This window comes from Ovis aries, chromosome 1 (assembly GCF_016772045.2).
Source record: "Ovis aries strain OAR_USU_Benz2616 breed Rambouillet chromosome 1, ARS-UI_Ramb_v3.0, whole genome shotgun sequence".
Taxonomy (NCBI): domain Eukaryota; kingdom Metazoa; phylum Chordata; class Mammalia; order Artiodactyla; family Bovidae; genus Ovis; species Ovis aries.
In genome coordinates this window covers 100176619-100201000 of record NC_056054.1, presented here as the reverse complement: position 1 = coordinate 100201000, position 24382 = coordinate 100176619, and the positions used below count along the sequence as shown (strand labels likewise).

General features: G+C 38.6%; 1 protein-coding gene across 5 annotated transcripts in view; it reads right to left on the bottom strand.

The window, feature by feature from the left end:
- Positions 1 to 24382, bottom strand: part of VPS45 (vacuolar protein sorting 45 homolog) — a 71514-nt gene that overhangs the window by 29432 nt on the left and 17700 nt on the right. For 2 of the 5 annotated variants that reach the window (XM_004002438.5, XM_042253749.2), the window contains exons 11-13: positions 16820 to 16978; positions 16329 to 16436; positions 15159 to 15280 (exon numbers count right to left, since the gene is read on the bottom strand). In XM_004002438.5, coding sequence (XP_004002487.1) covers positions 15159 to 15280; positions 16329 to 16436; positions 16820 to 16978 — 389 coding nt within the window. Of the gene's footprint in view, positions 1 to 7822; positions 8671 to 15158; positions 15281 to 16328; positions 16437 to 16819; positions 16979 to 24382 lie in introns of those variants that run through there. The other 3 variants (XR_001041275.5, XM_060413800.1, XM_060413801.1) reach the window with 3 other exon arrangements.

Sequence of the window (24382 nt, the reverse complement as noted above, 5' to 3'; positions counted from 1 at the left end):
TGAAGAAAGTTAGTTTTATAGGATAAGGGGGGAAAAAAGGCAAAGATTTGCTGTACTATTATATACACAGTTTTAACTTCTGAATCTTTCTTTTTTGGTAAAGGAAGCAGAATTAAAGCAGAATAGAATAAAAGGTTTAAAAAAAGTTTTAATTATCTCAAATTGGCAGGAAACAGAGCAGGAAATGCTGAATAGTGATTTGCTTTCTGTTTATGAGCGGATGTCTTATAATTTCTGTGCTGTGGATTTCAGAATAGCACAATAGTGTTTGCTAGAACCAAATGTAGAAATATTCTTTTATATTCAAGAGGCTGAAGAGTACTTCACTGTGATATATCAATATAACAGTAATTTATGCTTATACATCTCCGTTCATATATAAGCCCTTTGTCAAATACTTAATACAGTGTCATTACAATGGCTTCTGTCCAAGGACCTCAAAGTATTTTGAAAGTACTGGTATATTTGGATGTCCCCATAACACAGGAACTAGAAACATTTAGTATTTTGAGTGCAAAAAAAGAATGGGACATAGAAATTAATTCTAGAATCCCACCTCTCTTAAAATCTTTGTTCCTCAATCCTTCGACAAACCAAGAAAAAGAAACCATGGAAACAAAGAACTCATGGGTGTAGTTTGGATATTGGACATTCTGACACATCATCTCAGTCACTAGCCTCATTTAGGTCATACTGTGCTGTTTCACTGTTTCAATCGTTATCAAAACGGCTTCATAACAAGAGTGAGTAGTCCTCCTATTAGGCCCTTCTGTAGATATTAACAAGAGGGAGATCACATTATTTTCAAAATTGTCAAAGTTTGCTCTTTTCTCATGTCATCAAGAGAAGATAAAATTACTTAATCTTAGTAGGCAAGTAACTTTGTTAAATCACTTACTGGACATTACTTAAAATTACATCAAGTAGAAGCATCTATTTTGGAGGTTACAGCACAAAATTAAGTAGAAACATCTTTAGTCAAAGGATGTGCATGCTTATATATAAATTATGAAAAAAAAAAAAGCTCCCCAAAGCCCCAACAACCCTACACTGGCTTTTCTGTTTGTCTCTCTGTCTTATTCTAAAACATCTTAAAGGAATCACTAACCAAGAGACTATTTGTTCTTGTGGGACTTCATGAAAACAGAATCAGAAATTGTGGCTATTTAAAAATGTTTGGGTGCAGCCACTATGGAAAACAGTAGGGAGGTTCCTCAAAAAAACTAAAAATAGCATTGCCATATGATACAACCCCACTCCTGGGCATATATCCAGACAAAACTATAACTCAAAAATATTCATGCACCCCTATGTTCATAGCAGCACCATTCACAATAGCCAAAACATGGGAACAATCTAAATATTCACTGACAGATGAATGGATAAAGAAGATGTGATACATAAATACAATGGAATGCTATTCAACCATAAAAATGAATGAAATAAAGCCATTTGCAGCAACATGGATGGACTTAGAGATTATCATTCTAAGTGAAGTAAGTTAGAAAATATGACACAAATGAACTTGATTTATGAAACAGAAACAGACTCACAGTAATAGAGAACAGACTTGTAGTTGCCGAGGGGAAAGGGAAATGCAGGAGGGATGGACTGGGAATTTGGGGTTAGTAGATGTATTACATATAGAATGGATAAACAAAGTCCTACTGCATAGCACAAGGAAGTACATTCGGTATCCTGTGATAAATAAACCATAGTGGAAAAGCATATAAAAATGAAAGTATATATGTGTATAACGGAATCACTTGCTGTACAGCAGGAATTAACACAACATGGTAAATCAACTATACTTCAATTAACAAACAAAACAAACCAAAAAAATATTTGGAGACTAGTGGTGCAGTGGATAGGAATCTGCCTGCCAATGCAGTGGACACAGGTTCGATCCCTGGTCCAGGGAGAACCCACATGTCGCGGAGCAACTAAGTCTGTGCACCACCACTACTGAGCTTGTGCTCTAGAGCCCAGGAGCCACAACTACTGAGCCCACATGCTGCGATTACTGAAGCCTGTGCACCTAGAGCCTGTGCTCTGGAATAAGAGAAGCCACTGCAGGGAGAAGCCTAAGCATTGCAACTAGAGAACAGCTGCTGCTCACTGCAAGCAGAGAAAGAGCCTAGGCAGCAAGGAAGAGTCAGCAGAGCCAAAAGTAAAATAAAGAGAAAAAATGAAAAATATATGCAGATAATCTCTGAGCTTCAGAGATACCCACTGAAGACTCCCAATGATGAAGGGATAGTTATTTTGCAATTGATTCAGCAGAGTCAATTATGACATTTCTATGTGAACTTGGGACTTAAAATTATGCCTTTGAAATATTAATTTTTAAGCCAAAAATAAGCTTCATTCAAATCTACCCACTGGAAAAAATGTACTTAGCACCACAATGCTTTAAGTGTTACACAGTGCTATATATTCTACAATCATTTTCTTAATTTTAAAAAATATTGTTTTGGTGAATTCCCTGGTGGTCTGGTGGCCAGGACTCCTGTGCTTCTACTGCAGATGGCCCTGATTTATTTTGGGTAGGGGAACTAAGACCCCACAAGCTGTGTGGCATGGCCAAAATAAAATAAAATAAAATATCTGGCCTTGACTAGATAAATGTTTGCATATGGTATAACATAAAAAAGGGTATATGGTAAAAAAAAGAAAAAAGAAAAAAAATGCTTTCTTCTCACCTCAGTCTTCTTATACCCCAGTTTCTTTCTAGAGGCAAACACTTACTCATCTCTTATGTATATCCTTTCAGAGATACTATGTGTATAAATTTGTGTATATACATCTATTCACAAATTTACATATTTTTATTATAAGATACATGCATATATATGTATGTATTTAATATATATTTTATATACAGTTTATAAACTGCCTTTTATATATAGCTGTGTGGACATATTGTGCATTTTACATTTTGGTAGTTATCTCCAAGGTGCTCCACTGATGTCATTCTACCAGCAATTCAGGAAAGTGCCTACTTTCCATACCCTGTGAGTACTGTGTATTATCGAGGCTTCTGGTCCTTTTAAAATAAGTTGATCACTTGGTCTTCCTCAAAATACTTTCTTTACTTGGTTTCCAGGACATCATATTGTTTTGGTTTTCTTCCTACTTCATTGGTTTACATTTTTCAGTGTCTCATGATGGTCTCATCTCATCTCCTTGACCTCTTAATGGCGGAATGTCCAGAACCCAGTCACTGGTCCTCTTCCTTCTTGATCTACACTTACTCCCTGGATCTGGCTAAGAGTAGCCACTAGCCACATATGGCTATTTAAATTTAAATGAATTAAAATAAAAGTAATAATGCAGTTCTTTAGTGTAACTGGCCTTATTTTAGTGCTCAACAGTCATATGTAGCTAGTAGCCTATCTTATCGGAGAAGGCAATGGCACCCCACTCCAGTACTCTTGCCTGGAAAATCCCATGGATGGAGGAGCCTGGTAGGCTGCAGTCCAGGGGGTCACTAAGGGTAGGACATGACTGAGCGACTTCACTTTCACTTTTCACTTTCATGCATTGGAGAAGGAAATGGCAACCCACTCCAGTGTTCTTGCCAGGAGAATCCCAGGGATGGGGGAGCCTGGTGGGCTGCTGTCTATGGGGTCGCACAGAGTCGGACACCACTGAAGCAACTTAGCAGCAGCAGCAGGAGCCTATCTTATTAGATAGCATGGATATATAGTACATTTCCATCACTGTAGAAAGTTCTATTGAACTGCACTTCCCTAGGTGATTGCACTCAGTTCTGTGATTTAAAATACATTTATCTGCTGATGACTCCCAAATCTCTATCTCTAGCCCAGACCTCTCTCCAAAACATTAGACTTAAGTATCTATTTGACATTTCTACTTGGCTGTTTATTTTATATCTGAATTCAGCATGTTCAAATCCCTAATCTTCTCCTCTAAGCTTGTTCCACATATAGCTCTCCCCATCTTAGCTGATGGCCAATCTATCTTTTCACTTGCTTAGGACAAAAACTTCAGAGTCATCCTAATTTCTCCCTTATGGCTGGTGTGAAGCATATAAGTTAGAGATATAGTGAGAGGAGCCTGGAAAGTCACTGGAGCCTGGCTTGCTGCAGTCCATGGGGTCGCAAAGAGTCGGACACGACTTAGGCACTGAACAACAACAACCTAGTGAGAGGGAGAGAGGGAGAATCTCGAATCTCACAGGTCATGGGGTATCACCAAAGGGCTCTAACAGGTTACCATGATCAGATTTGCCTTTTTGAATGATAATTCTGGCAGCTATGTGAGAATGAATTGGGGGCTGCTGGTGGGAAAATTGGGGGAACAAAAGGCTACTCTTAAGACTTGTGGGAAGATATGATAAAAGTTGGAACTAAGAAATACCAGAAGTGGAGGGGAAGGACTGGATACAGAAGATACAAAAACATGTAGACTCTTCAGTATTTGGTCAATGATTAAATGTGAGGGATGAGGATAAAAGAAGAATCCATGATAACTTTAAGAATCTGGCTTTGGTGACTAACTATAGTAGTTTAAGTTTGCGAACAAAGAAAGCAAGACTGACTGACTTAAAGGAAGACAAAAAGATGCCGTCTTTTGGATACCTGTGGAACATCCCAGTGGAGTTGTCCCCCAGACATCTGGACATTGAGACCTGGTGATTTCCCTGAATACAAGTGGCAACTGAAGCCATGGGAATAGATGAATTCTACCTAGGGAGATGAAGAAGAATGATAAGAGAACCAAAAGACAGAGTTGGGAGTGGGTTCTTTAAGATTTACAGGAAAAGCAAGAAGAGTAGCTAGCAAAGGCAGCTGAGAAGAAGACTGTCAGAAAGGCAGGAGGAGAGGCAGAGGAAGAGGCCAAGAGCTGAGTTTCAAGAAGCACAGAGTGGTTAAGTGAGGATTGAAAGAGACCACTGTGTATATTCTTGCAATGCAACTTTTGAAGAAATGTTTCAGTGTATTAGAGTGAAGCAAGAAGCCAGGGTATATGGATTGAAGAAATGAGGAGTGAAGGCAGTAAAATTATCCAAGAAGCTTGACTGTGAAGGGAAGATAGGTTAGAAGAGAACCCTGACTCAAGGGCTTCAAACTTATTACTTAACAGGAGAAACCTGAGTAAGTGTGGAGCCTGCAGGAAAGTAATCAGGGGAAGACAAGCTGAAAATACAGAGGAAGGAGGGAGAGGGAGAGAAAGAGAAAGGAGAGACAGTGCAGAGAAAGGCTTCAGCAGTGATGGTAGGAGTCTAAAACTAGTGACAGCAAAGAGGTTAGTTCTAAATAAGGAAAAGGATGTATTTCCTTGAGAATGAAGGAAGGCGATAAAGGTAGATACATCTAACTAATTCTATAAACATGGGGCTAGACACTGAGGGCAGAGAAGGCAATGGCAACCCACTCCAGTACTCTTGCCTGGAAAATCCCATGGACGGAGGAGCCTGGTAGGCTGCAGTCCAGGGGGTCGCGAGCAGTTGGATACGACTGAACAACTTCACTTTCACTTTTCACTTTCATGCATTGGAGAAGGAAATGGCAACCCACTCCAGTGTCCTTGCCTGGAGAATCTCAGGGATGGGGGAGCCTGGTGGGCTGCCATCTATGGGGTCGCACAGAGTCGGACACGACTGAAGCAACTTAGCAGCAGCAGCAGACACTGATGGAGCTAATGTCTGACACATGCAAATTTTTTCACTGTGAAGCAGAGACACTGGTGTGGGTTAGGTGACTTGGAGATTATGGCAAACATTCTAAACTGATATGGTGAATAAGACAAAGAGAGAAGGTTCTCCTCTCTATGTATCTAAGGATACAGAAGTCTGATTGAGTACCCCTGAAGGCCCAAGTGAGGTGAGAAACAATGAATCTGTAGTGGCCCTAATATATAATTTGTATGATCTCCTCTAGTAGTACAGAGAAGTAGATATGAGCCTTAAGGCTGTTACTAATCCAACAGTAATCTGGTGCTTTAGACTACACACCAGATTATTTTATAAACTTCCTATAAATTTATAAAATCCTTTATAAACTTATAGGAAAGCATCATCACTGTCTACAAATGATTAACATTTTCTACACTATCAAGGTTTTTTCACGTCTTTGCTTCTAGTTATTGGTCATTTTTTTCTTGCGGAAAAGGTCATTTGCTTAAGAAGAGTTATATAACAATGATAGTATATTTTTCTGCAAAGTATGATGATCTCTCAATTATTCGGAGACTGAATATTCAGGCAAAATACAGGTCCTTGTCTTTTCTTACATCTGATATGTGTTGTTTCAACTCTAATATTTCTACAGAAGTATTTCTCTTAGAGATACTAATATTTCTAACATTTCTACAAACATCTAAGACTCAAGTTCCACTCCTGTCAGGATCTTTAGGGGTTTATTTCATGAGAAAGGGAGCATCTAAACTACAATTGGTTGTAACTTTAAAAACTGATATGAGTCCCTATAACTTTTACCATAGTAAAAGTGAATAATGAATAATCACTAAATTTCTAAGGATATATATTTTTAATTCTTCCCAATATATTGGTTCTAGAGGTACCAGTGATTCTGAGATAATAATAGCTTCTCAAGTGTAGTCTCAACTGGTTTAATATTCATTAAAGGGTGAGTTCTGTGGGAAAAAAAAATCGAATGTTGTAAGAATGTGCCATTAAGAAGACAAGAAGACACTTTATCAATAGTTTGTTCTATGTAGGTCTACCAATAGGTCTAACTATCTAGGGCTAGCCTACATATTTAGAAAACAAGAGGAGAAAAAAATACAGGCAGTTACACTATTCAGAAATAATAAAATCCTCAAAACTGAAATGATTTTTTGCCAGAAAAATGAGTATTTTTTACAGTAACATTCCATAAGCATTGCTCTTTACATTAAGGGATGAATCCAGCCTGAGACCCATCTTGCAGCTTATTTTCAATAAATACTCATGAATTACACAGATTACTTCATTAAGAATAAGGGAAGTAGGTTTCTCTTTTAGAGGGGTACACATGACTGCTGACAGGAACTAGACAGGAACACTTTTGTTTTGAGGTCCTGGTCTGATATGTGTGTGTGCATGCCTAGTCATGTCCAACTCTTTGTGACACTGTGGACTGTAGCCCACCAGCCTCCTCTGTTCATGGGATTTTCCAGGCAAGAGAGAATATTGGAGTGGCTTCTATTTCCTCCTCCAGGGGATCTTCTCGCCCCAGGGATCGACCCTGAGTCTCCTGTGTAACCTGCACTGGCAGACAGATTCTTTACCATATGAGCCACCTGGAAAGTCCCCTGGTCTGATAAGTCAGTTTAAAAAGCAGCTGAGCAGAGTAACAAGGCTCATCCTGGAACATGATGTTGCTTTTCCATAGCTGCCCTCTGCCGATCACCTGCTTCTAAAGTACATCTCTTTCTTATGGAAAAGCAAGGCAAGAACTAGGAAGGAATAAATTCAAGTGGGTTTCTAACACAGCCAGAGAATACTATCTTTTAGTCTAATAATTTCAGGGTGCCAGAGTATTTTCGTATTCCTGGAGAGGGAAGAAAATGTCATGGGTGGTAACTGTTGAGTTTAGGTTTTATCTATGTAAGGATACTTACACAGGGATAGGCTCCTAGAGCTTGACTCAGTTGTGTACCTAACAAAGATGATTATGTCACATTTGGTTATGAAAACATTAATAAATGTTTTCCTGTGTTTCCTACTTAGGCTGGCTTAAGAAGGAACATTGGTGGAAAAAAATAAACAAATAAAAAATCTCTGACATCTTTTAATTCCTTTCTCTGGTGAATTTTATTTTTTAATTTTTTTTAATTAATTAATTTTTTAAAAAAAATTTTAAAATCTTTAATTCTTACATGCGTTCCCAAACATGATCTGGTGAATTTTAAAAGTAGATGTTCTGATGAGGTCTAACAGTAGAACAGTTTTATATAATGGTTAAAGGGAATACACAAGTTCAATTCTTTGTACACATCTTCCTGTGCTCTGTAATTCACGATAGCAACCGAAAGCATTAATTAATGCAGATAGTGAACATTAGAAAACATGAGTCTGTTCACGCTGTATATAGATATACAGGGACAACTTGAGAACCCAACCAATTCATATCCTATTCCGAGGTAGCTCAGTGGTAAAGAATCTGCCTCCCAAGCAGGAGATGTGGGTTTGATCCCTGGGTTGGGAAGTTCCCCTGGAGAAGCAACCTGCTCCAGTATTCTTGCCTGGGAAATCCCAGGACAGAGGAGCCTGGCAGGCTACAGTCCATGGGCATGCAAAAGAGTTGGACTAAATGACAACAAATTTTATTAGAGGATAAAAACATTTTTACATACAGTATTTCTAAAAATCATTACTTTAATCATTAAGTAGGAAAACTTAAAACTTTTAAGAAGCAATATTTTTACCTATTTTGCGGGCTATTATGGCTAAAATTCAAATTTTTGAATTAGTACTTACAGATGGTTAAAGATCATATGAGCATTGATTGTAGGAGAAAAGGCCAATGAGAAAGGACTGCTGCTTCCATAGAAACAAAAGCAAGATTCTACTCAGTTGGTACAAATGTGAACGAGTAATTCCTTTTTGAATTCTACTAAATTTGGAATGCATGACCAGATAGCTTCATTTTCTCATCACATGTTTCAGTTGCTTGTTTTTATCAGGAATAAAAAGCAATTCTGGAGCAAGAAAAAAAAATTTAGCCTCAATGAGATATGTGAAAGTACCATCTGTGGAGAAAGATCAAACCTAACTTGTGGATATAGCTACACTGCCAAACACGTTAACCACTAACTTAGCTATTTTAGCTAAGGGCTAAAACAGTTCTACAATTGTTCCTGGTTTTGCAAAGTTGTGTTCTTGCCAGATCTCTTTTGATATCTTCTACTATTACAGTAACAACAAAACCAAGAAGTTTTATCATGATGAGACTTAAGTTAACCATAAAGATGACTATAATCAATGACTCTTTTAAATGTGATGATCTAAGGTGAAGACAGTGACTAGAGCTTAGGGTGGGGCTAAGTGAATACAGAGTCAAAATACTGAGCAGGCAAATTGCAAACATTGAAATTTTCTGGTAATATCAATCAAATTTATTCTTTAAATTTCCCAACTGTAAGTCTTGTCATGTCAGCCACTACAGGTGGCTACGTAAGAAATCTGACAAATCTACTGAACATCTATATGTAAAGCACTGTGTTAAATATCGTGGAAAACCCAAATATTAATAAAACATAGTTCTTACCGCAAGATTAAGTACTTAATACCTAGTGGGAAAGACAGATGTGTATACAACTACTGTCTTAATATCCAGAGGTAACCATTATTAAAAACTTCTTATTTTTTCTCCCAGATATATTTACTGTATACATAACCATACATGTGCTTGCATATATATATGTGAGTGAGTGAAAGTCACTCAGTCGTGTCCGACTCTTTGCGACTCCATGGACTATACAGTCCATGGAATTCTCCAGGCCAGAATACTGGAGTGGGTAGCGTTTCTGTTCTCCAGGGGATCTTCCCAACCCAGGGATCAAACCCAGGTCTCCCATATAGCAGGCAGATTTTTTTTATCAGCTGAGCCACAAGGGAAGCCCGCATAAATATATAAACATATGTATAGTCAAGCACAGACTTGTTTATATACACCTATGTACACAATCACATTTATGCTAATACACAGTTTTACACAAAAGGGGTATTATAGCATCTTGATTTTCTATCTAATATATCTTAGAAAGTTTCTGGTATCACACCATGAAGAGTTATGCCATTTCTTAAGAAGAATGCACAGTAATGTACTATAATCGAGGTAGCCAGTTCTCCATTGAAAAATATTTATCTTGTTTCTGGGTGGGTTTTTTTTTTTTTTTCCTCACCATTACAAATGATGTTTTGATAAATATCCTTGTGTACATGTCTTTGTGTACTTGTGCGAGTATATCTATACGGCAAATTTTAAAAAGTATATTGTTTAGGAGGTCTTTTCAAGTCCTCTGCAGTCTTCTTTCTGTTAAAAACAGGGCCAGGAGGTGGTAGAGGTATCTTGTGTGCTCCTACCACAGCTTCATAACCAGTTTTCTGCCTTCTTCACAATTTTCATTGTCTCAGAAGCTCATGACATAGTTGTACTGTTTTCTCCTGACCTCCTTTCCTGGTCACTCTTTTATTCCCTGAAGACTTTAACTGTCCTCCTTTTCATTCTTGCTCCTTTCAAGATTTTCAGTGACTTTAACATCATCTCACATCCCAGTCTCCTCACCCATACTGATTTGTTCTTCCATCCCTCACAGCCACCAACACCCATGATTGTAACATCAACTTTTTCATTACAAGTATCTGCAATACAAAAGGGCTTCCTTGATGGCTCAGCTGGTAAAGAATCAGCCTGCAATGTGGGAGACCTGGGTTCGATCCCTGGGTTGGGAAGATCCCCTGGAGAAGGGATCTTGAATTCAAGACTTCTTTCTCTAACAACCAGTCCCTCAACTTTCAACTCACTTATGCTAATATCTCTACTAAGAAATAATTCCTTGACCTCATCAATACCTCCAATTCACTCAACAATACTTTTTTCACTATACAATATCTTCCTTTTTTTCATTTCCCCAAATCCTGGCTGAACCCAGCTATCAGCCTTCTCTTCATTTACTCTATTGCAGCTAAAAGCTGCTAGATAAAACCACGCAACTAGGCTCATGGGCTGTATTTTAAACTAACAACACAAAACTCCAATGGGCACTCAACCCTGCTTGGAAGTTTTACTTACATTTCCCTAGTAAATTTGATTCCAAGCCTAAAAATAACAATTTCACAATGTTTTTTCTTTTTATCCTGCACCTCACCTAATAGCTTGATGTCATATTTTACTGAAACAATAGAAGTAATCAGACAAGATGGTTTCCATGTTCTCACCATCAAAGCGACTACAGTGAAAGAAGCACCTCTGCTCCCATCAAAATCTCCCCTGCTTGTTCTAGCTCCCTCAGACTTCACTTCTGCAACTCTTCCCCTTTCTCTTCTGCATTACCTATTTCTCTTTCTTTGGGATAATTCTCATCAGATTATAAGTATGCTCTAGAATTTCTCCTTTCCCCAAACCCACAGTCTCTTCTGACTATGATCCCAATTTCTGACCCCCTTCATGTAAAACTTCTTAAAAAGTATATCTGTCATCTCTATCTTATTTCTTGTAACCCTCTCTAATTTGGCTTCCAAACTCACTGAGGTGAAGGTGAAGTTGCTCAGTCGTGTCCGACTCTTTGCGACCCCGTGGACTGTAGCATACCAGGCTCCTCCGTCCATGGGATTCTCTAGGCAAGAATACTGAAACTGGGGAATAAAGTCATCAAAGACCTTCATATTGCCAAATCTGATGGATTCTTCACTGTCCTCAACTTTTTATGTCTCAGAAGACTAGTCTTTAGGTAACCACTCACTCCTTGATCTTCATGACATCAAGCTTTTCTGGTTTTCCTCCTGTCTGTCTGTCTCTTCTTCAGTCTCCACTGCTGACTCCATATCCTCTATTCAGTGCTTAGTCCTGGATGCTTTCTTCCCCCTTCTATGCTTTCTCCCTGAGTGATCTAATCACTTTTAAAGGTGACATAGCTTTCAGTTCAGTTCAGTCGCTCAGTCATGTCCGACTCTTTGCGACCCCATGAATTGCAGCACGCCAGGCCTCCCTGTCCATCACCAACTCCCACAGTTCACTCAGACTCACGTCCATCGAGTCCGTGATGCCATCCAGCCATCTCATCCTCTGTCGTCCCCTTCTCCTCCTGCCCTCAATCCCTCCCAGCATCAGAGTCTTTTCCAGTGAGTCAACTCTTCGCATCAGGTGGCTAAAGTACTGGAGTTTCAGCTTTAGCATCATTCCCTCCAAAGAAATCCCAGGGTTGATCTCCTTCAGAATGGACTGGTTGGATCTCCTTGCAGTCCAAGGGACTCTCAAGAGTCTTCTCCAACACCACAGTTCAAAAGCATCAATTCTTCAGTGCTCAGCCTTCTTCACAGTCCAACTCTCACATCCATACATGACCACAGGAAAAACTGTAGCCTTGACTAGACGGACCTTAGTCGGCAAATACTGTCTCTGCTTTTCAATATGTTATCTAGGTTGGTCATAACGTTTCTTCCAAAAAGTAAGCGTCTTTTAATTTCATGGCTGAAGTCACCATCTGCAGTGATTTTGGAGCCCCCAAAAATAAAGTCTGACACTGTTTCCACTGTTTCCCCATCTATTTCCCATGAAGTGATGGGACCAGATGCCATGATCTTCATTTTCTGAATGTTGAGCTTTAAGCCAACTTTTTCACTTTCCTCTTTCACTTTCATCAAGAGGCTTTTTAGTTCCTCTTCACTTTCTGCCATAAGGGTGATGTCATCTGCATATCTGAGGTTATTGATATTTCTCCCGGCAATCTTGATTCCAGCTTGTGTTTCTTCCAGTCCAGTGTTTCTCATGATGTACTCTGCATATAAGTTAAATAAGCAGGGTGACAATATACAGCCTTGACGTACTCCTTTTCCTATTTGGAACCAGTCTGTTGTCCCATGTCCAGTTCTAACTGTTGCTTCCTGACCTGCATACAGATTTCTCAAGAGGCAGGTCAGGTGGTCTGTATTCCCATCTCTTGAAGAATTTTCCACAGTTGATTGTGATCCACACAGTCAAAGGCTTTGGCATAGTCAATAAAGCAGAAATAGATGTTTTTCTGGAACTCTCTTGCTTTTTCCATGATCCAGCGGATGTTGGCAATTTGATCTCTGGTTCTTCTGCCTTTTCTAAAACCAGCTTGAACATCGGGGAGTTCACGGTTCACATACTGCTGAAGCCTGGCTTGGAGAATTTTGAGCATTACTTTACTAGCATGTGAGATGAGTGCATAGCTTTAAGTCACCAAAATCTTGACGACTTCCAATTTAGCAATGAACATTTCCAACTATCTAACAGACATCTGCAATTTAACAATAAAACTCTTGATTTTCTTCTAAAACCTGAGAATTATTCTTGACTTCTCTCTTACCCTTGTCCCATTACTCTGCTCCCATTAAGTAAGTCTACTGATTCTACCTTCGCTCCCAGGCTCCTTATCCAAAGCATCTTCATTTCTTACCTGGACTACTGCAGCCACCTCCTAAGTAGTCTTTCTGCTTCTAATTTTACCTTCAACAATCCATTCTCCCCCCAAGCTGATCTTTTAATACATGATTCAGTTTATGTCATTTTAATGTTTAAAGCTCTTTAGTGGCTTTCTATGCCACTTAAAATAAAAACAAAAAAAAACAAAAAAAACCTTTACCAGGGCCCACAAGACCCCATGTGATCCAGCCTTACTTATCTTCTCAACTTATTCCCTCTTTACTTGCTATGCTCCAACTGCACTGGACTTTTTCCTGTTCCATGAACTTGCCAAGTTTTCTTTCTTCAAGGACTTTGTTCTGATGTATCCTCTGCTTATGATGCTTTTCTTCCTCATCATTATGTGATTGGTTCTTTCTTGTAATTCAAAACTCATCTTCAATATCACTTCTTTAGAGAGGTTCTCTCCATCTGAAGTACCTCCCTACCTTGACAGAGTGCTCTGTAGCTTATTATCCTATTTATTTCCTGAATAGCACTTCTCATTCAAATTACATTTTTTATTTGTTTACTAGTTTACTGTAATTTAAGGCAGGTACTTTGCCTTTCCTGTCACTTCTACTTCCCCAGCATCTTAAGCAGTTCTTGACATACAGAAAGCATTCAAATATTTGTTATAAAAAAGGACGAAGCAATTGAATTATTAATATATATTTAGGTAATAGTGACAAATGCTTTAACAGATGCTGACAACTGATAAATTGTACATTTTACTAGAAGAGCATCATTTTGAAATTTATTTGGAAACGAATTCCCCAAATTAGAAAGGTTTACTGTCATGAACTAATCATCCACTCTTCTGGTGATCTATTATGTCCCTTTAGCCAATTTCTTGTTCAATAATTCTTATACGAAATTCATAAGAAAATCAGTATTTTTACTTTTATCATGTTAATCAGAAGGCTATTTAATAGAGTTATACTGTTTTTCAAAAAGCCTCTCAGGTGAATAGCTTTGGGCTGGCTTTCCTTTTTACCACTTTGCTGACATTTCTAAATTTTGATTCCAAATGAGTATACTGTCTGAATTTAACCCTAGATGTTCTGCTTTTCAACCTTGAATTTTTAAAAAGAATTTTTTTCTGTTCTGTTACCAGACTATAGAGATTTTTTTTTTTAAGAAAAAAAGTGAAAAAATACATTTTTATCATACAAGAGTTATTTATATACCTCTAAAAGGAGAAAAACATTTTTCTCCTTTTGGAAATTTATTACATTCATAAAACACTATTCTTCCAAGGCCTTAGATTACAATTAGCTGAAATAATAGAAGAATTATACCAACAGTAACAATTCTCAAATCAATCAATCTAATAGGATTCAGCTACATATATTAGGCTCTTTATAATATGTGCTCCCAATAAAAAATACATAATTTTTTTGTATAGAATTTATAACTAGGTAGAATTTATGTATATTTAAAATTTCAGGTTGGCTTATGTAAGTTTATTCTGGACAAGCTTTGTTTTTATTAAAACTTAACAAACCACTGGATTAAAATGACAACTAATTGCTTCCTTCAGTTAATACCTAAAAAGAAAACCATCCTTTCCTCCAGTGTGACAAAAGGCCTTTGTTAATTAGGTCTCAGTGTGTATACTGGCCACATTTGGCAAAGTCCAGTCCTCGCCAAAAATAGTAACAACCTGCTCTGGATGGCAGTTGAGCAGCAAATCTATTTTCAGCTTTAATGTTTGAAACTCCAAATGCTAGATGCCATGGAACTGAACCTTAAATGGCATAAGTGAACTAGTCTGATACTTCAGGACAGGACACAAGTATTTGGAGTGCTCCAAAACATTTGTTTCTGTATTCCAAAAGAAATAGTACTTCAGGCTTGATAGAGAAATTTAAATCTAACTTTGACACATGTAAAACCAGAAGAATCTAAGAACTGAAACAACTGGGAAAGGAAGAGTAGAATGACAGAATCTTAGTTGTAGTCTCTTACAGTACCCTAAATTTCCTATTTTCTTAGTGTTTCTGATTTTTATTATTAATATCTTTGTCCTCTTACCTGTCTCTGAGTGTGCTGGGGCCTAGATAAGGATACAGGTTTTCTTTAAGCTTTCCTTTGATGAGATGGTCCAGGGTCTCATGTAAGAAAGGTTGATGCTGCGTATATACATTTTCTACTCCCTAAGACAGGGGGAAATGGTTCTTATGTCATTTTTTTTGAAACATGCAATGTAACCGTTAATGATACTCATATCAGAAAAGGACTTGCAATAGAGATTTCATGGGATAAGAGTCAAGCAGCAATTTTAGGAGAATTTTAGTTAATTATTTTCATCAATAGAAATGTTCCAATCTTATAAAAATACTCTGTAATTTAAGGCTAGCTATTCTAAAGGAATTAAAAAAATGCAACTGCTTAAATTCCTTATCATCTCTTCACTGATTCATTCTTTTGAGAAAATATTATATGATAGGTAAATAAAAAGAAAAAGATTATGTAGCAAGAGAGACTAGAAACACTCAGGAAAATGAAAAAAATTTCAGGAAACATAAAGGCTAGCAGATTACAACTAACTTTTGACCATATTAACAAAATAGGTAGTTTTAAAAGATTTCTAATTGCTTGCTTCATCTTTAACTTCTGTCACAGAAAAACTACCTGACAAACCTTAAATTATAAACAAATGGAGTAAAATAGTTATGACTAAGTGAACTGTCTGCCTTTTTATTCTTGGGTATTTCCTGGAAATATCTTACTATTCCCTTATTAGCTGTTTGGGCCAATGATGATGCTGTTCCGATACAGAAAGTATTAAAAAAAAAAAAAAGTATTTAAAGAAAAAGCTTTCAAGAGACCATCTGCTTTAATTTCATTTAACCGCATGCATGCATGCTAAGTCGCTTCAGTCGTGTCCGACTCTTTGCAACCCCATGGACTGTAACCTGCCAGGCTCCTCTTCCACGGAATTCTCCAGCCAACAGTACTGGAGTGGATTTGCCATGCCCTCCTCCACAGGATCTTCCCAACCTAGGGATCAAACCTGTATCTCCTGTGTCTTCTGCATTGGCAGGAGGGTTCCTCACCACTGCGCCACCTGGGAAGTCCCTCATTTAACTGACATAGTACTAAATCAGCAGCAATCCTGAAGTTACTTGGAAGATCACTTTCATTCACTCTCAGGGTCAGGGGCTTCAACTGTTTCTCATTTAGGAAAGCATAGCGATATACCTTTAATCCTTTGAGGAACTGCTTGGTAATAGCCACAGCATCTTTGGGGCTGAAGAGGTCACTTCCTCTGACCCGTTTACCACCATATTCAATTACTGCAGACACAAGCTTTGTTTAAAAAAAAAAAGAAAAAAGAGAGAGAGAAACAATTTCTTACTGCTTGGGGAACAGGAAGAAAATAATTTTATTAAGGAAATGAAGACATGAGAGGACAGAATTAGGATCGAACCCAGCCTCCTGCATTGCAGGTGGACTCTTTATCAGCTGAGCCACAAGGGAAGCCCAAGAAATGGGTAGCCTATCCCTTCTCCAGTGGATCTTCCTGACCCAGGAATCGAACTGGGGTTGCCTGCATTGCAAGTGGATTCTTTACCAACCGAGTTACCAGGGAATCCCATAAAAACAGTATGACTCATCATCTGTCAGAACTAAAAGGCTATAATAACAGAGTCGGTTCCTGTTTGGCGGGATTCATATATAAATCTGCTTACCTTTCGATACTTCTCAGAAACACCTTTATTCCTAAGGTCCATCATTAATCCTGGTAGGCTATTGCTGCTGTGTCGCTCGTAATGTAGCGCATAAAGCATCACCAGGCGGGCAGCATCAAACTCTGTCACTCTGGGGTTCTGCAGGAGCCTCTTTACGTTCTGAAAACACAGAGAACGGATATTTATCCTCCCTTCACTTGGGTGATGTATAGTATCTTGGTTCTAAGAATTACTGAATGGTAGTGATACATCTGACTAAGATATGCATGACTAAGATCACTGGGCTTCCCAGGTGGCTCAGTGGGTAAAGAATCTGCCTGCAAAGCAGGAGACACAGGAGATGCAGGTTCGATCCCTGCGTTGGGAAGATCCCCTGGAGAAGGGCAGGGCATTCTAATATTCTTGTCTGGAGAATCCCATGGACAGAGGAGCCTGTCGGGCTGCAGTCCATGGGGTCGCAAAGGGTTGGACACGCCTGAAGTGACTGAGCATGCAAGATCACTACTCAGGCAGCGTACAGGTCATAGGCTAGGCAACTGTCTCAACTACAGAAAATCAGATGCCTTTTGCCCAAGATAAGAATTAAACAAGGACATAAATTCTCATTGTAACTGCTTAAGACAAATATGAATTTGACCATGGTTATTTCCTCTTTTCTTTCCTTTGACTGAGATAGTCTAGGGTCTTATGTGGGAGAGATTACAATTTCCTTGCCAAAATAAGGAATACATATTATTCCCACCACTAGTTCTACTGCTTCAGTCAATATAGCACACAAGAGAAATTACCAGTTGACTTGTAAAACTCTACTGCCTTCTTCCAGTGTTAGTGACTGACCAGTGAAACAAAGACACATTGGCAAAATTTTACCTAGAATGGGTTTAATCTCCAAGAAGCATCATATGTAACAATATGTCTCAACATGGTTCACAGAGATATGAATATGTGACAGCATGTAATCTGTAAATTGAACACTTACGGTCTTAAGAGGGCAGGTACTGACAGCAAACAAAAGTAGAAAAAATTATGTTTAGGTTTTATCAATTCTCCCATAAGGAGACTTCCCTACAGTGTAGATTTATATTTATTACACAGTAGAACACATTAATTAGAGCCAACAAATACTTTTGATCACTCTCTTAAGCACAAGGTACTATGTCAGACACTGGAGGTGATACAGAGATAAGTTAGAGACACTGTCTGTCCCCCTACAGACAATGGGGTAAAGGAGGATAAAACAGTATAGCTCATTCTGCTATAAAACACATTTTTTAACGTGCTTTAGCTCTACGAGATTGGTAAACATGGGACCAACACAGAAGGCATATTGGTTTGTATGTAATTTTTCAGCAAGTTAATATTTAGAAAAGATCAGGGACAAGTTTCCTCTTTAAAGAACATCCTTCACCAATATGTTAAGGAAAAAGATGAAAATTCAACAGAAGTGTTTTTTTAAGAAGTAACTGGCTTTGTAGCTTTAAGAACTGCTGCACTTTCCACAATGTTAAGCTACATGGGGAAAGGGAAAATGAAAATGAAAAGAATGCAAAGATGTTTATCTGTGTCAAAAAGAAAAACAAAACAATAACCCCAAACTGACTGATATCCTCATATTGTACTTTTAATTTTGATGACACAAGTCTCTGAGAAGTAGATATTTTTGAGGCCTTATTTGTTGAAGAAAAAGACATGAGCCACAGAGTAAAACCACAAAGGATGGTCTGAGTGCATTTCTAGGTGCAAGTGTTAGTCGCCGTCGTGTCTAACTCTTTGCCACCCCACGGACTGTAGCCCACCAGGCTCCTCTGTTCATGGAGTTTTCCAGGCAAGAAAACTGGAGTGGGTTGTCATTTCCTTCTCCAGGTGCAAATGCCAGTGGAAATTTAACTGTGCTAGCATTTTAATTAGGATTGTTATTATTTTATTAGGGCTCGGATTACAAAGTTATATAGATTTTTCTTTTTAGTTACATAAATTTTAAGTGATCTGCGTATAACCCTATTTTCCCATAACCGCTGTTTATTTTTGGTGCATGACTTTGCAGAATATGAAGTTTTTTCAGGAACACATATGTGGTATTGTAACAGAAACATATGTATGAAAAAACCAAAAACTGAAAATCAGTGCAATGGGGGAAAGGGAACACAAAGTAAAGAGATGTTCGTCTAGTTACTGAGGAACCATAAAAGACTTCATTTCTACAAAAGGCCTTAAAAACTAAGCTTCAGAATTAGTTTGAGAGGCTGAAAGAGATGCTATTAATAGGGATATGGAAATCAGAGAAAGAAATGAGTTGAAAGACTAGTTAAGAGTTTCGGAGGGCACTGGATTCCGAGGACATAACCACTAACATCTGTATAGTACTCTGCAACTTACAAGATGCTTTTAAATACATTATCTTTTTATTACTTCATGACAACCATGTCTAATGTCTAAGAACTCTACTGTTCACACTAAAAAGAGGGACAATGATGAAATGCAGAGCCTCCTAGGTAGCTTTCAAGTAGAAAGTTCTCTCAGTAGGATTTCTACTGTTGCTTTTCTGGCTGAACATCTCACTACCATCATCCTTATAGGATCAAAAAGGAAGAAATTTCTCTTCTACAGATTTAAACCCTGCAATCACAAACTTTCCTTACTTCTTTTCCCTTTTGTGGTAACTTTTCCATAGAGCAGTGACTAAATACAGGCTATTTAGAATAGCCTATTCACACATTTCACTAATTTCTATTATAATATGGAGAAATTTCAGGATACAAATTCCTTATCAAGTAAAAATACACCATTTCATAAGTATCTCAGTCACTTGGCATAAAACATCCATCTGAGGTCTCTGTGGTTGCTTTTCTTATAAGCACAATGTTTCATTTTCTGCCCTTGTAGTCTCTTTTTACCTTAAATCTACTCAATTTCTGACTGAGCTGTCTTTGTTGTTTAGTCGCTAAGTCATGTCCAACTCTTGTGACCCCATGGACTGCAGCCCTCCAAGGTCCTCTGTCCATGGGATTTCCCAGGAAAGAATACTGGAGTGGGTTGCCATTTCCTTCTCCTGGGGATCTTTCCAACCCAAGGATGGAACCCATGCCTCCTGAATTGGCAGGCAGATTCTTTACCACTGAGCCACCAGGGAAGCCTGACCTGTCTTTGTATATCTAAGCAAACCTGAGATACTCAAGTAACTATAAACCTACAAAAACCAGAATGGTGACAAAGACTATTTGCAGCAATTAGTTTATACCCTTCCTATTTGCTCCCTTTCTAATTACCTTCCCTTCAATCTTGACTCCTGGCTCTGTTTCTCATTAATAAATCCACTTTTATTCCTTGAAATGTGGTACTGGTGTTTAGAGTCTGTGGCTTGACTCTTAGCTTTTCCTCGATGAGCGGCCTTGTGATCTGATAGCCCAGATCTGGTCCAAGACTACTCTGCTCTCTCTTGAGCCCTGAGGACCCAACCCATGGCTCAGGTCAGTGTTCCAGTTAAACTCACCTAGTTCCTCATGAAAAGACACATGTAGGTACCAGCTGAATTCTTCTTCTTTCTCAGTTATGTAAGTCCTTGAAGAAGCAGGGCCTTTTTGTCTGCCTGGATGCCGTGTTATCCTTTGACTTAATTGTGCACTATTTCCCTCATGGCTACTTGACTCAACTTGACTGATAGTGACATACATTATACAGAGATTCCAGGGTTTTAACCAGGGAAGAGGAGAAAAAGAATCTGAGAGCCTTCAGTTACATAGGAGGTATGTGCTTCATGGAGGTATTTATATGTTGAAAATATGGCTGAATTATATAATGACTTTTTGTTATCTTTTTTCTTATTAAATTCCCCATAACCTTGAGATAATCAAGAGAAAAAAGTATACTGTTACATAATAACAACAGCTGAGTAAAGAGTGAAACAGAAAACTGCTGTCCACTTAAGAAGATGGGATTCAGAAATCTTTCATTGGATTCTAACATTAGTGTAGGCCCAATGTAGGAACGGAGAAGGCAATGGCACCCCCACTCCAGTACTCTTGCCTGGAAAATCCCATGGACAGAGAAGCCTGGTGGGCTGCAGTCCATGGGGTCGCTAAGAGTCAGACACGACTGAGCGACTTCTCTTTCACTTTTCACTTTCATGCACTGGAGAAGGAAATGGCAACCCACTCCAGTGTTCTTGCCTGGAGAATCCCAGGGACGGAGCAGCCTAGTGGGCTGCCGTCTATGGGGTCGCACAGAATCGGACACAACTGAAGCGACTTAGCAGCAGCAATGTAGGAAAAGGAAAAGAAACACAAAAACACTATCTGTGAAGGTCAACTTTCAAAATGGAGCTAACGTTCATTCAAAAAGACATTAACTAAAAAACAATTCTGATATTTAGAGATTCTTCTCTTATCTTGGGCTGACTCCTTTTCTGTTTTCTTTTACTAAAACTATGCTAAAGCAGCACAAGAAAAAAACATTTGTATTGACATACCTATATTTTATGGAGAACAAAATGGGAAACTGACTCCAGTATTCTTGCCTGAGAAATCCCTTGGACAGAGGAGCCTGGTGGGCTACAGTCCATGGGGTCGCAAAAGAGTTGGACGTGGCTTAAATGACTAAAAGACAATGACAACCTGTATTTTAAACTATTGTACAAAATACAGTGGAAGCCTGCAACCAAAGATAATTCTTTTTTTTTTTTTGGCTTGAATTTAAACTAAAGAACAAACTCTATACCTTGTTATCAACTATCACAGTACTGTAGTAAAACACTCAGTGAATAGCATTAGAATAATGCTATTATTATAGATTAGAATAGCAACAGATTAGAATAGCAAGATGAAACTGGCAGAAGTCTTCAGCATGTTGATATGATTTTAAAAATGAGCCTAATCTAACAGTCTGAGAGAACAGTTATGGGACTATAAAGAGCTTATCTAGAAAAAAATGATAGAAAATAGGCGAGATCCAGTTCCAGTTCCACTAACTGGAAAATATATCAGGTTTCTTTTACTTAATGACTAGTCAAACTTAGCTTTGTTGTAGGTCTTCTGCTGGTCAACACTGTTTCTGAAACATTAGTTAAATGATGGTTTAGAGAGACAGGATCATTTTTAATCTTAGTTGGTCAAAGTAAAATTGTCACCTCAATTTGTGTCTCAAACAATTTTCTTACAATTCTAATGAGAAGCAAAAAAGCCTTTCTAAAATGAGAGAGTTCCAAGATCACAAGTGAATTAAAAAACATATCCTGGATGCCATAAAAAAGAGAATGCACCATCAAATAATAATACTGAAAACAGTGATAGTTAACATTCATTGAATGTTATAAGCACCAGGTACCATATTAAGTGCTTTATATGTACTAGCTCACTGGATCCTCACAAAAATCTTTGAGCTAAGTACCGATATTTCGCCCCATTTTACAGACAAAAAGTCTAAGACTGGAGTGGCTAGAAATCATTTTCAAACCCAAGACATCAAAGATCCAAGCCCTTACAGCCACTATTCTATTCTATACTGCTTCAAACAGAACTCTTTACCTTCATTTCCCTGACAAATATTTATTGTCCTAAGTGTTATTAAAGGCATGATTTGAGATCTTTTACCCAAGGTCAAAGAAATAGAGGAAAACAACAGAATGGGAAACTAGAGATCTCTTCAAGAAAATTAGAGATACCAAGGGAACATTTCATGCAAAGATGGGCTCGATAAAGGACAGAAATGGTATGGACCTAACAGAAGCAGAAGATACTAAGAAGAGGTGGCAAGAATACACAGAACTGTACAAAAAAGATCTTCATGACCCAGATAATCACGATGGTGTGATCACTCACCTAGAGCCAGATATCCAGGAATGTGAAGTCAAGGGGGCCTTAGAAAGCATCACTACAAACAAAGCTAGTGGAGGTGATAGAATTCCAGTGGAGCTATTTCAAATCCTGAAAGATGATGCTGTGAAAGTGCTGCACTCAATATGCCAGCAAATTTGGAAAACTCAGCAGTGGCCACAGGACTGGAAAAGGTCCATTTTCATTCCAATCCCAAAGAAAGGCAATGCCAAAGAATGCTCAAACTACCACACAACTGCACTCATCTCACACGCTAGCAAAGTAATGCTCAAAATTCTCCAAGCCAGGCTTCAGCAATACATGAACCACGAACTTCCAGATGTTCAAGCTGGTTTTAGAAAAGGCAGAGGAACCAGAGATCAAATTGCCAACATCTGCTGGCTCATGGAAAAAGCAAAAGAGTTCCAGAAAAACATCTATTTCTGCTTTATTGACTATGCCAAAGCCTTTGACTGTGTAAACTACAATAAACTGTGGAAAATTCTTCAAGAGATGGGAATACCAGACCACCTGACCTGCCTCTTGAGAAATCTGTATGCAGGTCAGGAAGCAACAGTTAGAACTGGACATGGAACAACAGACTGGTTCCAAATAGGAAAAGGAGTCCGTCAAGGCTGTATATTGGCATCCTGCTTATTTAACTTCTATGCAGAGTACATCGTGAGAAACGCTGGACTGGAAGACACATAAGCTGGAATCAAGATTGCCAGGAGAAATATCAATAACCTCAGATACACAGATGACACCAGCCTTATGGCAGAAAGTGAAGAGGAACTAAAAAGCCTCTTGATGAAAGTGAAAGAGGAGAGTGAAAAAGTTGGCTTAAAGCTCAACATTCAGAAAACGAAGATCATGGCATCTGGTCCCATCACTTCATGGCAAATAGTTGGGGAAATGGTATCAGACTTTGTTTTGGGGGGCTCCAAAATCACTGCAGATGGTGATTGCGGCCATGAAATTAAAAGATGCTTACTCCTTGGAAGGAAAGTTATGACCAACCTAGCCAGCATATTCAAAAGCAGAGACATTACTTTGCTAACAAAGGTCCGTCTAGTCAAGGCTATTGTTTTTCCAGTGGTCATGTATGGATGTGAGAGTTGGACTGTGAAGAAGGCCAAGCGCCGAAGAATTGATGCTTTTGAAGTGTGGTGTTGGAGAAGACTCTTGAGAGTCCCTTGGACTGCAAGGAGATCCAACCAGTCCATCCTAAAGGAGATCGGTCCTGGGTGTTCATTGGAAGGACTGATGCTGAAGCTGAAACTCCAATACTTTGACCACCTCACGCGAAGAGTTGACTCATTGGAAAAGACTCTGATGCTGGGAGGGACTAGGGGCAGGAGGAGAAGGGGACGACAGAGGATGAGATGGCTGGATGGTATCACCGACACAATGGACATAAGTTTGGGTGAACTCTGGGAGTTGGCGATGGACAGGGAGGCCTGGCGTGCTGCGATTCATGGGGTCGGGAAGAGTCGGACACAACTGAGCGACTAAACTGAACTGAACCCAAGGTCAGGAAAGAAGACTATAAAATAGACTAGATTCTTCTTTCAAATGAAAAGTTGTGATATGACAACACAACCACACAGAGGGGGGAGGGGAACTGTTTATTTTCTGAAGATTTTTCCTTTATGGTATGAAAAAAAATCTTCCTTACTAATCAGTCTTTTCCAAGGCTATGCATATGTTTCAATGACAGTACACTGCAGTTTGGTTCTAGCGAAATTTTTCTGAA